Here is a 13,988-nt window from a genome sequence, read left to right as displayed (position 1 = left end):
GTTTAGTACTCTACTCGGTTACTTTTTAGCCTGATATTCAGTAACTTAAATACTTTTGAGTGTGCTCCGGCACAGGTTTTCAAACTTCGATGACACTGCGGTGCATACAGGCCAAAGCACGACAAAAGACGATGAGCATGTGCTCGATGTGGAGCTTCTGAATGCTTAACCAACGTGTACAGAGTATGGAACTGCATGCCACACGGGGAGTCTGATTGAATAGCTGAAATAGTTTGTTCACTGTCACAAATTTTAGAGCGCAGCTCTTAGGGGCCCGTTTCCAGCCTGAGCGGCGTCGGCGTCGCCGTCGGCGTAACCGCGCCCCTCCCTCTTTTCCTCCTCCCCCTCACCTCCCCTCCTCCTCCTCCCCCTCCTTCTCCTCCTCCTCCCCTCATTGTGTAGTATGGTCCGGGCGGGTCACGTGACCTCGGGGGGAGGGGGTCACATGACCCGTTTCCAGCCTGTGCGGCGTCGGCGTCGCCCCTCCCCCTCCTCCTCCTCCCCCTCCGCTCCTCCTCCTCCCCCCTCCTCCCCCGCCCGGTAAAGGTGGTAAAGGTGAGGGAGGGGGAGCAGGAGGGGAGGAGGACTAGCAGGCATGATCTCGAGGGAGGAGGAGGAATGTACCCTCCACTCCTCCTCCTCAAGAGCTGCGCTCCCATTCGGCGTTACAGGAAGTTGTAAACGGCTTTCACTTTTTTATTTGTTTGACTATTGTTTGTACACAGGTCGCTGCCCTGAAAACTCTATTGCTATTTTCAGTTTTAAGGTTACAAAAACTAATAATTCATCCATTTCTGGGAATGCTTTGTTCCCTAATCTTTTCTCAAAACATACTGCAAAAATAGGCATGTTTGCAAAATCATTCTCTACAGTTTGGCCACCTTGAAGCAATTGCAGTGAATTGGCTACGACTTGACCTCCAAGACGATGTGCAGTGTGTTGCCGCAAAGAAACCCTCCATTGTCGAGTTTATCTGCAGAGCAGAGGGAACCCGTTCCACACCCTGTAGTCCAGGTTCCTCTCGGCTTCTGAAAAGCGGGTTGTTCTCGATGTAAGTCGGCATTAATTTTGTCGGAGATGTCCATTGACCGGCACTTAGGATGAACAATTTTGAATTCAAGTGATTTACTAAAAGGCCACCCAAGGTCCGAATCATTGCTGCCAGGATGGATACTGAAAAAACAGCCGAGATGGAGCTCTCCGTTCTCGTTCTTCTGAAGCTTAAGATGAAGACGAACCCTGTATCCAAAGGCATACCACGTGGGGCTGAGGGAGTCTGCAGAGCCACCTTTCATTGCTGTGGCCTTCATGCGAGCCCAGTCACTGGTGTACCAGTGATATGCCCTTTGCCCACAGAAATAAATGAATTCCCCGGACAGCCCTTTTGTGCATGCAATCAGCCGGTTGCTCTCTGCATGTAGTTTCTTAATCAATAGCTCTCTGTTGCTTGTCACAGTGGTAGACACTTTTTCTGTGCCCGTAATGAGCCGGTCGCTATGTGTACACAATTCCTGACTCACCAGCTCTCTGTTTCTGTTGCCGTCGTTCGTCACAACGACGGACACGTCGGCGACAGCTTTTTCAAGTGCCCTTTGTTCTTTGGTAAAGCCAGCAGCACAGAGTGCATTGAGGTCACCGATCCTGGACGCCTGATCTTCCAACAGCTGTATGCAGCTCACATCTGTTGCTCTGATGTCTTCACAGCACTGGTTCAAACTGGTTTTCAGCGACATTATCTCTTCGCCGATCCTTCCCATGGCTTGCTTCATCTCGAGGCAAGCTCTGGTGACTTCTCCGAGGTCTTGTGTGGTGGGATTGTGGGCAGGTTCAAGGGTGGCTTCGTCAATGCTGCAGCCACTCTTGAAGTGCTCCCAAATGTCGCCTTGCGACACTGCCGAGTGGCAGAGGCAGCAGGACACGATGCTGAAGTGGCACTCCTTGCAGTGGTCCAGGAGGCTGGCAGCAGAACCGATAAAGCAGCAGCCTCTAGGTGCGTTCCAGCAGGCAACCTTAGAACAATGAGACAACAACAAACACACCAACAAGTTACGCCATATTACCATATCAATGTCTATGCCAGCAACGCATGAACTAGTCAAAAAGCACTGCAGAAATACTTTGACGCCGGTCATAGTGAAAAACCAGAGACTACTTCCATTGTATCACAATCATGTGAACTGTGTTTGCCGCTTATAAAGATATTGCAGTAAATCATTAGGTAAACTCTGGCATACAGTACTTCTGGTTGTATTAAAAGGCAGCAAATAAGGATGAGCAGACATCTCGGTGAAAGCGATGAAAAGGTATAGTACCTCACCTTACGTTTCAAAATGTACTCAACAGAGACCTCCAGTTTCTCTACATCTTCTTCGCAAAAGGGTTCCTGGTCAACAGGGCATACACTTCCTTTGTCGACGCACTTTGCATGGCATTTTAAGCACAGTGTGTGCACGCAGGAAAGTCTGACTGCTTTCTTGTACACAACGCCGCACAGGGCACATGCTCTTTGTGCTATGATGGGCTCTTGAAACAGCACAGGCCTCCAGTCAAGGATGTCCAAGAAGCCTGCTACTCGGAAAGACACCGTCTCCACTCGGGCACGGGCGCTGTCCCCCATTCCGTTGCTTGTAGTCATGGAATGCTGCAAAACGCAAAGTAGTCAATTAAACCAGGACATCCTTCTGTAAAGCTCAAGTGTACATGGAAAAGAAAAAAATATGCTCTGCATTATATTAATTTTGCAGATCGCTTGTTTTGAAGACTAATGCAAAACAGTGGAAATCCCGCTTTGAGGGCTCGTGTCCTACGTCCCGCAAGAAATTCTCAAATCTTCAATATGTCCCGCATTTCATAAGTAGTAAAATTCACTCTGCAACTCATGGCGCTGCCGAACGTACGGGGCACGGGGAAGCGTGGATGTCGCTGGTAATCGTGTGAATCGCAATGGTATACACCATTTTCTATCCAAGCATTGTGGGAAGCAACCGTCGTTTTTGCAGGAGGCCCGACGCGCACGCGCCTCTCCCCTTGGCAAAATATTCTAAGAAGAATTGCTCACCAAAATTATCAATATAAAATATTGTAATTATTTTGAAATCACTATGTCAATGCGAAAGGGCTGCTGTGGATATTTGTTTTAGTGAAGGCAGCCACACGAGGCAAAAAGCCTACAACTCGCAACGGTCGAAAAACAACATAATGTTAAAAATTTGTGTAGGACCATGTTAATAAAAGTAAGCGTTGACAGGAAACAATAACCCGAAGAAAATTTACTGTTTTTATTTCCAGTTGATGCAATGAGTTCTGCTACAGTCGATTTTTATATTTTTCAACTTCGGCACATCAATAAGACATATAGCATAAAAGATATATCACTGGGAGTGAAAATTAATTGAGCTTAATTGCTGCAATACAATTAGAAGGTGTATAAGCAGCACAGGATATTAAATGCCCGGGTTCGTGGTGCCCGTGTTATTTCCTCTACCTACCTACCCCCCCCCCCCCCCCCCCCCTTGCGACTTTGTGGGCGACTGGGCCGACAGAGGATCTTTTCACTCGTTGGTCGCTGCTGCGGGACTCGGTCTCAAGAATTTGGTGGAAGAAAAGGTACTCGGTCGTTCCCTCTATGGACGAAGTGGAGCAATGTCCGGACGGAAACGTGGTCACAGTGAATGCAGCGGGAGCTCACCAGAATTTAAAAAGCTCTACGGTAGCAGCGTCGAAAATTTTATCAACCAGGCCCTCTACTCCGGAGAGCGAGCCAGGGCAGATAGCACCACCAGTAACCAGGAAAAAGAGCAGTCGCAAGCCTTGCGGAATGAAGAAGGAGCCGGCATTGGAAGTAATGCTGCGAATGACGGAGTCGTCAAACAGCAGATTTTGCGCATCCCCCGAGACAAAGGAATGGTTCGGGTGCATCGTGACAGTAAACTACTTACCACCTGGGGCTATGTCACAGTGATAACCGAGATTACCTATGCACACAGCTACAAGTACAAGGGCTACCAGACCTCGATCAGCAGACTACCCGTCGAATATCTGTACCTCTACATGACTCCGGCGCATTTCAATATGCTATCCGACAACACCAAGGCCATCAAGTGCAGTGCCAAAATTACACCGCACGGCATTCGCACTCCTTGGAAGACTGGGAGCAGCGTCGTACAACCCGTCAATTCGGACATGATGGTATACGGCGTGAGCGCAGTGGGCCTTAACCTATCTCTGGACACTGGCATGTGCGTTCCCGGTCCCGGAGGCGCAGACAATGCCATGTATACATCCAACCCCACAGAGTTTAAAGACGCGGACCACAGACACCTCATTGAAAAATATTGGGGCATGAGCATGGACGAAAACCTGATCATGACAAAGTCGGACAAGATATACCAACGTGTATGGGTGTTCCACGCCACAACAAGTGCTATGACTTTATTCACTGTGCTAACTTTGCTCCTCGCACCAACAAGTTTGTCAACGTGTATCCCTTCAAGAGCCACATTGGAACACCCATCCAGTGTTGCGGAGTTGCCACTCCGGAGTTGGAATGATTCCGGAATCATTCCGCATTTTCGCGACCCCGGAATGGAATGGGAATGGAATGGCGGCAACGTTCAGGGGAATGGAATGGGAATGAAATTAGATGCCTTTTGCCCGGAATGGAATGGGAATGGAATGGGCCAGGTTCTTTATATTTTATTTATTTATTTATTTTTTACGTTCAGCCATACCGAGCCAGTCAGGGAGTCGGTTGTTCAGAAAAATGAGCGGGAAACTGCGAACCCGCGTAAGGCCCTAACAGACTTATGCGCAAAAGAAAAAAAATGCAATACAAAAAAACAAGCGTCAAAGCAAAGAACATAGGGGGGGCGACGGCGGTGGCGCCTTTCACCAGTGAAGTTCAACACATATCCGAATGCGTCTGCGCCTGTAATATTGCACGGCTCAAGGGTACGTCATCAGCCGACGCGAACGTGACCTGCTGCTCTGGTGATCCGACACCCAGGAAGGAGGCCAGACGTGGCCTCGCTGTGCGGACCCAGACTTCGTACACTTTCGACTCGTCTCGAGCGCGCTGTTTCTCGAAGAGCTCGCACCTGTGCCGGCCATCTAAGGTCGCAATCCACGAGGTCTCTGTTTGAATGATGCTAGGCGAAACTTGAAGACTGCCATTCATGCGTTGGAGGCGGAGAGTCGGCAGGAAGGACCGTCACAACAGGGATGCCACCGTATCGATTTTTCAACCGTAACAGATGATAATGCATGTGCTTCAGGGTGCTTCAGGTGGTCCACTTTTCTCGAAAATTCCAAATGCAACTGCGTGCATGGTCTTCAACGAGGTCTCCTACAACGAAAGTATGTATTGTCCTTTCATACAGCAGCGTGGGTAAAGCTTCATGTTCAAGGCAACACCTACAGATTCAAGAATACTACAGGGTGAAACAAGGAGACGCCAGGCTCTTTAAATCGACCGCAAAATTCGGTTTCTTAACCTATCGCGCTACGACTTTGTGCAGCGTTGCCCACAGATGGTGCATTTTTTTTTTATAAAATTTGCAAAGAGCGAATTTACCTTAGAAAAAATTAAAGAAAGAAAAAGGCTTAGCTCCTATGGAAACGCAGCGACGCCACTTGTCTCAAAACAACACGGCGCCGTTTCGCACGGGAGACATGAGATGGCGCAAGCGGTAGCGACGCCAACTGCCGCCAACGAACGAGCAGACGACGCCGAGAGCCGGCCCTTTAGCAGACAAGGAACTGCAGTTCCTTGCTGTTACCGCGCCTGTCTTTTTTGTTTCTGCGACTGTCGCCGCCTGCGGAACGCGCGCCGCTTTTGAGTCGAAAAGATCGTCTGCTAAAAAGGCCTGCTCTCGGCGCCGTATGCTGGTTCGTTGGCGTAAAGCCCCTTGATAAAGACGCTTTTTACAAGTACCGCCAACCATTGTTGTGGAACCGCGCGAGACACGTGTCACGAGCGGGTGCTCCGCCGCCATTCGCTTCCTAGGGCCGCTCATTTCAGTGCTGCGCCGCCATTCGCTTCTAAGGGCCGCTCGAGACGAGGCTCTCGTGCACTCGCGCATTTGACGCTACTTGCACGCCAAACACAAACATATCAAGGGGCTTTACCAGGCTTTACGTTGGCGTAAAGCCCCTTGATAAAGGTGTTTTCACAAGTACCGCCAACCATTGTTGTGGAAATGCGCAAGACACGTGCCACGAGCGCGTGCTCCGCCGCCATTCGCTTCCAAGGGCCGCTCATTTCAGTGCTGCGCCGCCATTTGCTTCCAAGGGCCGCTCGAGACCTGGGCCACGTGCGCTCGCGCATTTGGCGCTACTTGCAAAGACAAACGAAAACATATCGAGGGGCTTTACGTTGGCGGCGTTTGTTGCGCCATCTCTTGTCTCCCGTGCGAAACGGTGCCGTGTTGTTTGCAGACCGGTGGCGTCGCTGCGTTTCCATAGGAGCTAAGCCTTTTTTTTTCTTTACTTTTTCCTCAGGTAAATTCGCTCTTTGCAAATTTTACAAAAAAAAAAAAAAATGCACCAAGGCTGCACAAAGTCGTAGCGCGATAGGTTAAGAAACCGAATTTTCCGGTCGATTTAAAGAGCCTGCCGTCTCCTTGTTTCACCCTGTAGTTCATCCCACCGTGACGTCATGTGATCAGTGCTTACAGGGGCGCCCTTATTGGACAGGGGGATGTTTTGATGGAATTTATTTTTGAGGTCGAAGTATTTTCGCATCACTGGTCAGTCAGACAGGATGACAGGGAAGGGACCGCGGTTAATCCTTGATGGAGCGTTTTTTAAACCCACTGAGAACTCTTCGTCCGCAACCACTACCTTAAAGACAAAGTGCCAAGCCTGCAAAAAGGTAATTTCACAAAACAAAAAAAAGAAACTTCCCTTCAGACTTAAAGCCTCATCTCAGTTGGCATCTCAAAGAAATTTGAAAAATGTATTATCAGTATTTATATTTCTGCCTTCCCTAAAGTGTATTCTTGTATTTGTATTTCCAAAGACTTTTTGCCTCTTTTTAAAATATATTTCCGATACGTATCACGATACATTTTTATAGATATATTTAATAATAATAATAATAATAATCTTTATTTGCAAGAGCAATGTAACCCCGGGTGGCTTGCGAGGCGATGACAGAAAGGCGAGAGCCCGTACACTAGAGTGCCTGTCAGCCAACCACCCGGGGCATGAAATAACAAAACAAACAACAATAACAGAGAACGAATAAAAACAAAATGAAACCGAACACTGATCATGGCGTAGAATCAGTTTAGGTGCTTTGACCGCGAAAATGCACGGCGCAAGGCAGCGGACTCGTCACGGTTGTTGGGGAGTGGAGATCGAATCGGCAGGGGGGCCGCAAGAAAGTCTCTGAGGGCGGCGGGGAGTACAGAGTGCGAGTGGCGCACTGTTCGGGCGTGCAGGAGTTCTGGCTGCCCGGATCGCTTCCCGATCCTGATGCATGAGTGGAGGTGGGTATCACTCATGGACCCGTCGAGCAACCTACAAAGGAGCCCAACCCGAGCCACTGTCCGGCGGTGGCAGAGGCTTTGCCACCCAAGGGCCCTAAGGCGAGCTTCATATGGCGGCACAGGAACTTGCCGGCCCAACATCCGAGAATAAAGTGTTCGAGTAGCCCGGCGCTGCACGCCCTCCAGCCTGTCGATGAGGTGAGCCTGGAAGGGTCCCCACACGGAGCAGCAGTATTCCAGACGAGGCAGGACTAAGGCAGTGTAGAGAGCGCGGAAAGTTTCATGTCCCCAGTTCCTTGAGACACGTGTGACAAAGCCAAGAGTCCGCCGGGCCCTGGACACAGTGTCTGCAATCTGAGGTGAGAAGTCCAGAGTTGAACTGAACACAACCCCAAGGATTGGGAGAGACTGAACACTAGGAATGGGAGAGCCTGACAAGTGGTATGCAGGAGGAACGGTGGAACGGCTGTTGGAGACTCGCATTGCAGCACTTTTGTGGAAGCTAATTGAGAGGCAGTTTGTTCTTGCCCAGCAGTCAATCTGGTCCAGGAGACTCTGGACACCCGGCGTGGAGGAGGGTACGTCTGCTGGGGCCAGAATGGTGGTGTCGTCTGCATATTGCACCAGCAGACACTCTTGCGATGAAGGCATGTCGTTCACATACAAGAGGAATAGTGTGGGCCCCAGTACTGAGCCTTGGGGTACCCCTGAGGTGACAGCGAACTCATCGGAGGCCTTCCCATGGAACAATTTCGCCGGTGGGAGCGACCGATAAGAAAGCGGCTCAGCCAGAGCAGCAGGGGGCCACGAATACCGGACTGTGCAATTTTCTGGAGGAGGATAGAGTGGTCGAGGGAATCAAAGGCGTTGCACAGGTCTAGTTGAATGATATCAGTTGGGGAACGGTTATCCAGGTTATTGCTTATGTGGTGAACAATAGTAGCGAGAGCTGACTCACAGCTTCGGCTGGGTCTAAAACCATGCTGGGAGGCAGAAAGAAGGCCGTTGTTGTCCAGAAAGCGAAGAAGGTGCTGGTTGATGGTGCGTTCGAAAGTGCGGCAGAGGATAGAAGTAATAGAGATGGGCCTGTAGCTGGAAGGGTCGTTGAGAGGTTTCCCTTTACCCTTGTGAACTGGTGTCACAAGGGCCTTCTTCCACGCGGAGGGCACGTAGGAGTGGTCGAGAAAGGATTGGAAAAGTGAGAGCAAGGAGAAAGATAGGTAAGGGAATAGGGACTTGATGAAAGTAGGGGCGAGCAGGTCAGGCCCAGCACAGTGGGAGGGCCGGATCAGTCGGGCAGCTTCATGCAGGTCGTCGAGAGACAAGCACAAATTTGGAAGGCAGGTTACAGGTTGGGAGGTGGAAGCTTCGATAGTCTGCACAAGAAGGTCGGGATCTGGAGTAGAGGAGTTGTGGCTGAAAGCAGAGGAGAACTGTGAAGCGAAGAGTTGGGCTATGTCCCTGGGAGACGTGATGGGGTGATGGTCTCTGGAGAAACAGGGACGCTGTCGGCTAGACTGAAGCCCATTGAAATACTGCCAGAACAGCTTAGGGTCCTTTTTTGCCTTCATAGAGATGGTGTGGGCGTAAGCACTGTGAGCACGAGAGATGGCAGACTTGATTGAGCGCTGCAAATCTTTAGCACTCTGAAGTGAAATCTGGCACTGTGTACGAGCGGCACGTTTGAAGAGGGCTCGTTTCTGGCCAGCCATTTTCCTGATTTCGGGGGTGATCCAAGGGGACCTCTTCCTTCGCGTGGAACTGCGCGAGCAGGGCACACATTCTTTCTGGATGGCGCCAACAAAGTCGCACCAGAGTTCGTAGTTGTCAGCGCAATCGTCCCCAGTGGTAAGACACCAGGGTGCAAGATGGGCTAACTTAGCCATATGGGCATGGTCGGTCCGATAAAAGTTCCAGAGTCCGTGCGAACCGGCCTTTCCGAGGGAGACAAGTGGCATACTCAACCTCTATTGCTTGGTGGTCGCTCCCGGACAGGCCAGGATACACGTCACAGGAGAGCATCCGAGTGATGTCTGTGGTAAAAACCAGATCGAGAAATGATGAGGCACGGCCCTGCGCAAGCTGGGCTTGGTAGGTGGCAGAGCGGCACACTTGTTGGAGGCCCACAGCAGATGTGACGTCAAGGAGGGTATCATCGGTGAGGTCGCTAGGATAAGGTTCTTGGCGGCTCCACCAGTCAATATGGGAGTTGAAGTCGCCAAGGAGGACGACATCCTTGTAGCACTCGAATCTCACGCGAGAGAGCGAAGCGTCCAAGAGTGAGTACGATTCTTCGCGGCGATTGGGTGGGCAGTACACACAAGCAAGCAGAACAGTCCCACGCGGGAGGAACACCTCCACGAAGACAGCTTCGAGGTCAGAGGACTCGAGATCCTCCCTGCGATTAACGCAGAGACTGGACGGTGTTGCGATGAGTACACCACCACCCTTCCCGTGTCTGTCCTTCCGGAACACCGTACGTGTAAGAGGGATCGAAGAGCTCGCTGTCGTGGACCCCGGGATCGAGCCAAGTTTCGGTTAGGAGGATGACGGCAGGACGTGCAAGTGATGCGACAGTGGCTTGGAGGTCGAAAATCTTGTTTTTGACACTACGGCAGTTAGTGTACCATAGCGTCAACCCCTTGTTGACACCAGAAGGACGGGTCTGGTTTCCGGCACCGACCCGACGGCCGTCCGCGATGTCGGGGGTTGGCGACGGTAAAAGGGGGCTTGGAGCTTTGCTAGGGACGTCGAAATAATCGTCCGAGAAGTGCGGCAGCGAACACACCATGCACAACCACGGATCGCTGCAGGAGCCCAGTCGGCGGTATTGTGGTATTGTCGCCAGCGACATGTGGACGCAGCCGCGGTGAAACCACCCCTCACAAGTGTCACAACAGAGAGCGGCTTGGTTGTCCCGTACCCGCTTCGTGCAACAGGCGCAAATAGTTTGCTGCGGACCCGGGTTGGGAGCGATATCGCCTGCGAGAAGCAGGCACCAGACAATGTGGTGACGAGGAGTGTGCATCGTGAAGCCAGCGGCGGAGGACCGACGGCGATCCGGCGAGTAGCCCGGCCGGTTAGGCCTAAGCGACGTCGTAGCCCCAACGGCAACCCAGCTGGAGAGGTGTGGGTAGGTCTGCAGACGGGTCAGGGGATGCCTGGAACGCTCATGAGTCTCGAGGCCCGAGAAGTCGTCTAGACGTAGCTTGAGTAGCGCAACAAAAATAAGGCAGAAGCGGAGCCGCGAAAACGTGCGTGCGGACGCCATGCTGTTACAGTGCAAACCATGTATTTGAGAGGTACAAAGTTGTTCTTCTTTGTGACTTGAGTATCAGTAGCTTAGCAACTATTTTCATCTACCCCAGTATTTGTATTTCCGAATACTTTTTTGAATATTTCTGCTCAACCCTGCAACGTAATGCAGCTGTCAAGTGACACTTTTAACGTTAAGGAATTGGAGGAATGGAATGGAGCGACTCAGCCATTCCAGGAGTGGGAATGGGCCCAGTGTCCCCATTCCTAGGAGTTGAAAGGAATCGAATTATCGAAAACTCTAATTCCCCGGAATGGAATTGGAATGGAATGGGGGTGCCCATTCCGTAACACTGCACCCATCATCAACTACGAGTACGAGTTTCAAAACGCTTGGATCAAGACTTGTCCACCGTATTGCGGCAACAGCAGGACCTATGTTGCAGCACCGGCCGACAGCCTGACCAAGACGGCCTCTAGCCTGGACAACAACAAGGAGAGCCCTCCAGGTGTTTCCTCGCCAACCAAACTCTCCCCAAACACGGAAGTTACATGGTACACCAACCCAATCGAACGTGAATGGGGCCGCCAGGGACTCGGACCTCATCCCAACTTGCACGCTGCTCAACCTAGTGTGGGTTTCGGCATCATGGCCGTATCTAAAAAGAATCTGGACCAACCGGGATCGGGGACAAGTTTCAAGAAGTTGCTGCCTTTTTCCAGGTCGACACTGAAATTGTGCTGCACACGGATATCGACACGATTAATCCCATGGATTAATCGTGTCGATATTTTTTTTTTTTTTTTTTTTTGATACAGTAAGTCCAGGTCAAAAGCTACCTACCTACCTACCTATCTATGTAGTATATCTTCATCTGTACTGGACAGCAATGTCTTATGTCATCTTATGAGTATTCATTATTTTACCTTAACGGCCGCACACATACATGAGACCGCATGACAGGTCAGTACTTTTGTTCCCTTCAACTCAATTTTAAACATTTTGAAGCAACCCAAGACAGGGATACGAAAGTTGACACCGGAAGAGGTCTCAAAAGTTCAGGCAGTTCAGGGTTATATGGCATGCCACGGTTCGCAAGTGACACTTGTATCGGTAGAAAACACTTGGTAGTCAGTAAGGAAGAGCATATCATACAAGTTGCCTTGTTTTGTTTTTGCAGGCAAAAATATTCCAGAAGCCAGGAGACGCCATAACAATAAGGCTCAGAGAACTTCACTCGTGTGCCTTTTAATACAATGTGATGTTATCAAACATTCTCATAGTACCGCCTCCGCCAACAGCACACTCTCAGAAGGTTTCAGGTTCGTGCGATGCGTTGTTTATTTACGGAGCCCGAAAAACAGGGTTTTCTTTTTCTTTTCGAACACCGGAATACATGAACCCTCGTGAGGTAGGACGAGTTAGAATTGAACACTGAAAGTTTACGTTTCTAAATCACTGCGAGAATAAAGAAGGTTGCACTTACCTTCGACGTTTGCAGACCCGCTAGAAAGCGAAAAGCATAACTTTCAGGGCGCCGAAAATACACAAGGACAAGATACAAGAAAGGAGACGTGAACAAGGCGCACTCGCAACTAGCGTTTATGAAAAAACCACTCTCTTATATACTCATGGAAAACAACACAGTCATACTACACAGTCATACTACACAGTCATACTACGTCCGGTGTAGCCCCCTTCGTAGAAAAGTGTGCTCTTTTGCCGATAGTGACACAGACGTGTCACTAATGCAGTCCTTGCCCTTTTCTTTTATTTCGAAGGCCTCGTGCAGCTCCCTCGATATCCGATCGGCGTATCTGGCCAAAAACCTCGTGTCACTAAATGACGGTGTGCAGGAGCAACGGCTGCAGTGCGTGGCGATCGTGTCCCGACGGGGTAGCCCGTGTAGCCGCAGCATGTTCGCGGGCGCGATCATTAAAGCATCTGCCCGTTTGGCCAATGTACGATGCTCCGCATGACATGGGGATTTCGTATATGACGCCCGTAGCACATTCCGTGTACCTGTTGCGGTGCTTCGTATTGCAAGGATCTGCTGACTCACGGGGATTGTTGATTCTGCGACACAGTCTCGATAGTTTGTTTGGTGCGGAGAACACAATAGGCACATCGTACCTATCAGCAACCTTTTTAAGATTGTGGGTTAGTGAGTGTACATAGGGGATTACCACCGGCCTCACTGCTGCTCTTTCACGGGGCTGCCTCCGTGTGCCTTTGAACTTTTTTATTAGGGTTTCCGCTACATCCACCAGAACTCTCTGCGGGTAGCCCGCTTTTTGCAACCTCGCTGCCTGTCTCGTGAAGCTCGCTTGAGCGGTGTGTGCGCACGATCTTCTTAGTGACGCCTCGAGACAACTAGATGCAATTCCTCTTTTTACAACTTTCGAATGGGCCGAGCTGAACGGAAGGATACCCTTCTTAGAGCGTGGCTCATATGTCCAGCATATGTGATTTTCTTCAAGACTTAGCCTAAGGTCCAAGAACTGTATATGCCCGTTCACTGGCTCTTCATGTGTGAACGACAACCCATCCCCGCATGACCTAAAAATGTCAAGCACTTCTTCAACCCCGCAGCTCGGTGCGTCAGCGGGTCTGCCGAGGACAAGAAAGTCGTCCACATATCTGAAGATGCGACACCGGTTCGCGTCGCCCAACCTCTCGGCAATCTTTCTTCCGCACACACTTAAAAAAATATTGGACAGTATCGGCGCAACACATGACCCGATGCATATTCCCCTCTTCTGCACATACATCTCTCCCTCAAAAGGGACAAACATGCTCTCTAGGTAAAATGCCAAAAGTTCCAAAAAATGATCAACGGAAATGCCACAAGAGGCTTGGAACGGTAGAACACCGTTTCGTTCAATGCACTCTCTGACAGACTCAAACAGGGGCTTGTGCTCAATCGAATAAAACAGATCAACAACGTCGATCGAAAAAGCGCTGCGCATGCCGTGTTCTTCATCACTCAGGTATTCGATAATGCAGTCTGAATTTCGCGCAAAAAACGGATCATGCAATTCCAGCAAGGTCAGATACTTGCTAAGGTAGCTGGCAACACGAGCCTGCCATGACCCCCTCTCCGTGACAATAGCCCTGAAGGGGATATCTGTCTTGTGTGTTTTCGCGGTGAAGAAAATGTCAAGTTGAAGGTTCTTACTGGACTTGGCACTCTTTAGCAGTCCCGTTAGTTCCAATGCACCACACATTTCAATGGCGCGGGA

General features: G+C 50.3%; 2 protein-coding genes across 2 annotated transcripts; both read right to left on the bottom strand.

The window, feature by feature from the left end:
* Nucleotides 1–699: 699 nt before the first annotated feature.
* On the bottom strand, nucleotides 700–12,266 carry LOC115309956 (TNF receptor-associated factor 2). The gene is made up of 3 exons (XM_029968213.4): nucleotides 12,233–12,266; nucleotides 2,318–2,641; nucleotides 700–2,009 (listed from the first exon to the last, which is right to left on the bottom strand). Exons 2-3 carry the CDS (start codon nucleotides 2,633–2,635, stop codon nucleotides 906–908), a joined length of 1,422 nt encoding a protein of 473 aa, XP_029824073.2. The 5' UTR covers nucleotides 2,636–2,641; nucleotides 12,233–12,266; the 3' UTR covers nucleotides 700–905.
* LOC115321386 lies at nucleotides 7,248–8,158 on the bottom strand. The gene has a single exon (XM_040219552.3). The coding sequence runs from the start codon at nucleotides 8,139–8,141 to the stop codon at nucleotides 7,284–7,286; it is 858 nt and encodes a 285-aa protein (XP_040075486.1). The 5' UTR covers nucleotides 8,142–8,158; the 3' UTR covers nucleotides 7,248–7,283.
* Nucleotides 12,267–13,988: the final 1,722 nt, after the last annotated feature.

Source organism: Ixodes scapularis, unplaced genomic scaffold (genome assembly GCF_016920785.2).
Source record: "Ixodes scapularis isolate PalLabHiFi unplaced genomic scaffold, ASM1692078v2 PGA_scaffold6__148_contigs__length_123643588, whole genome shotgun sequence".
Taxonomy (NCBI): Eukaryota; Metazoa; Arthropoda; class Arachnida; order Ixodida; family Ixodidae; genus Ixodes; species Ixodes scapularis.
This window is presented reverse-complemented; position numbering and strand designations above follow the sequence as displayed.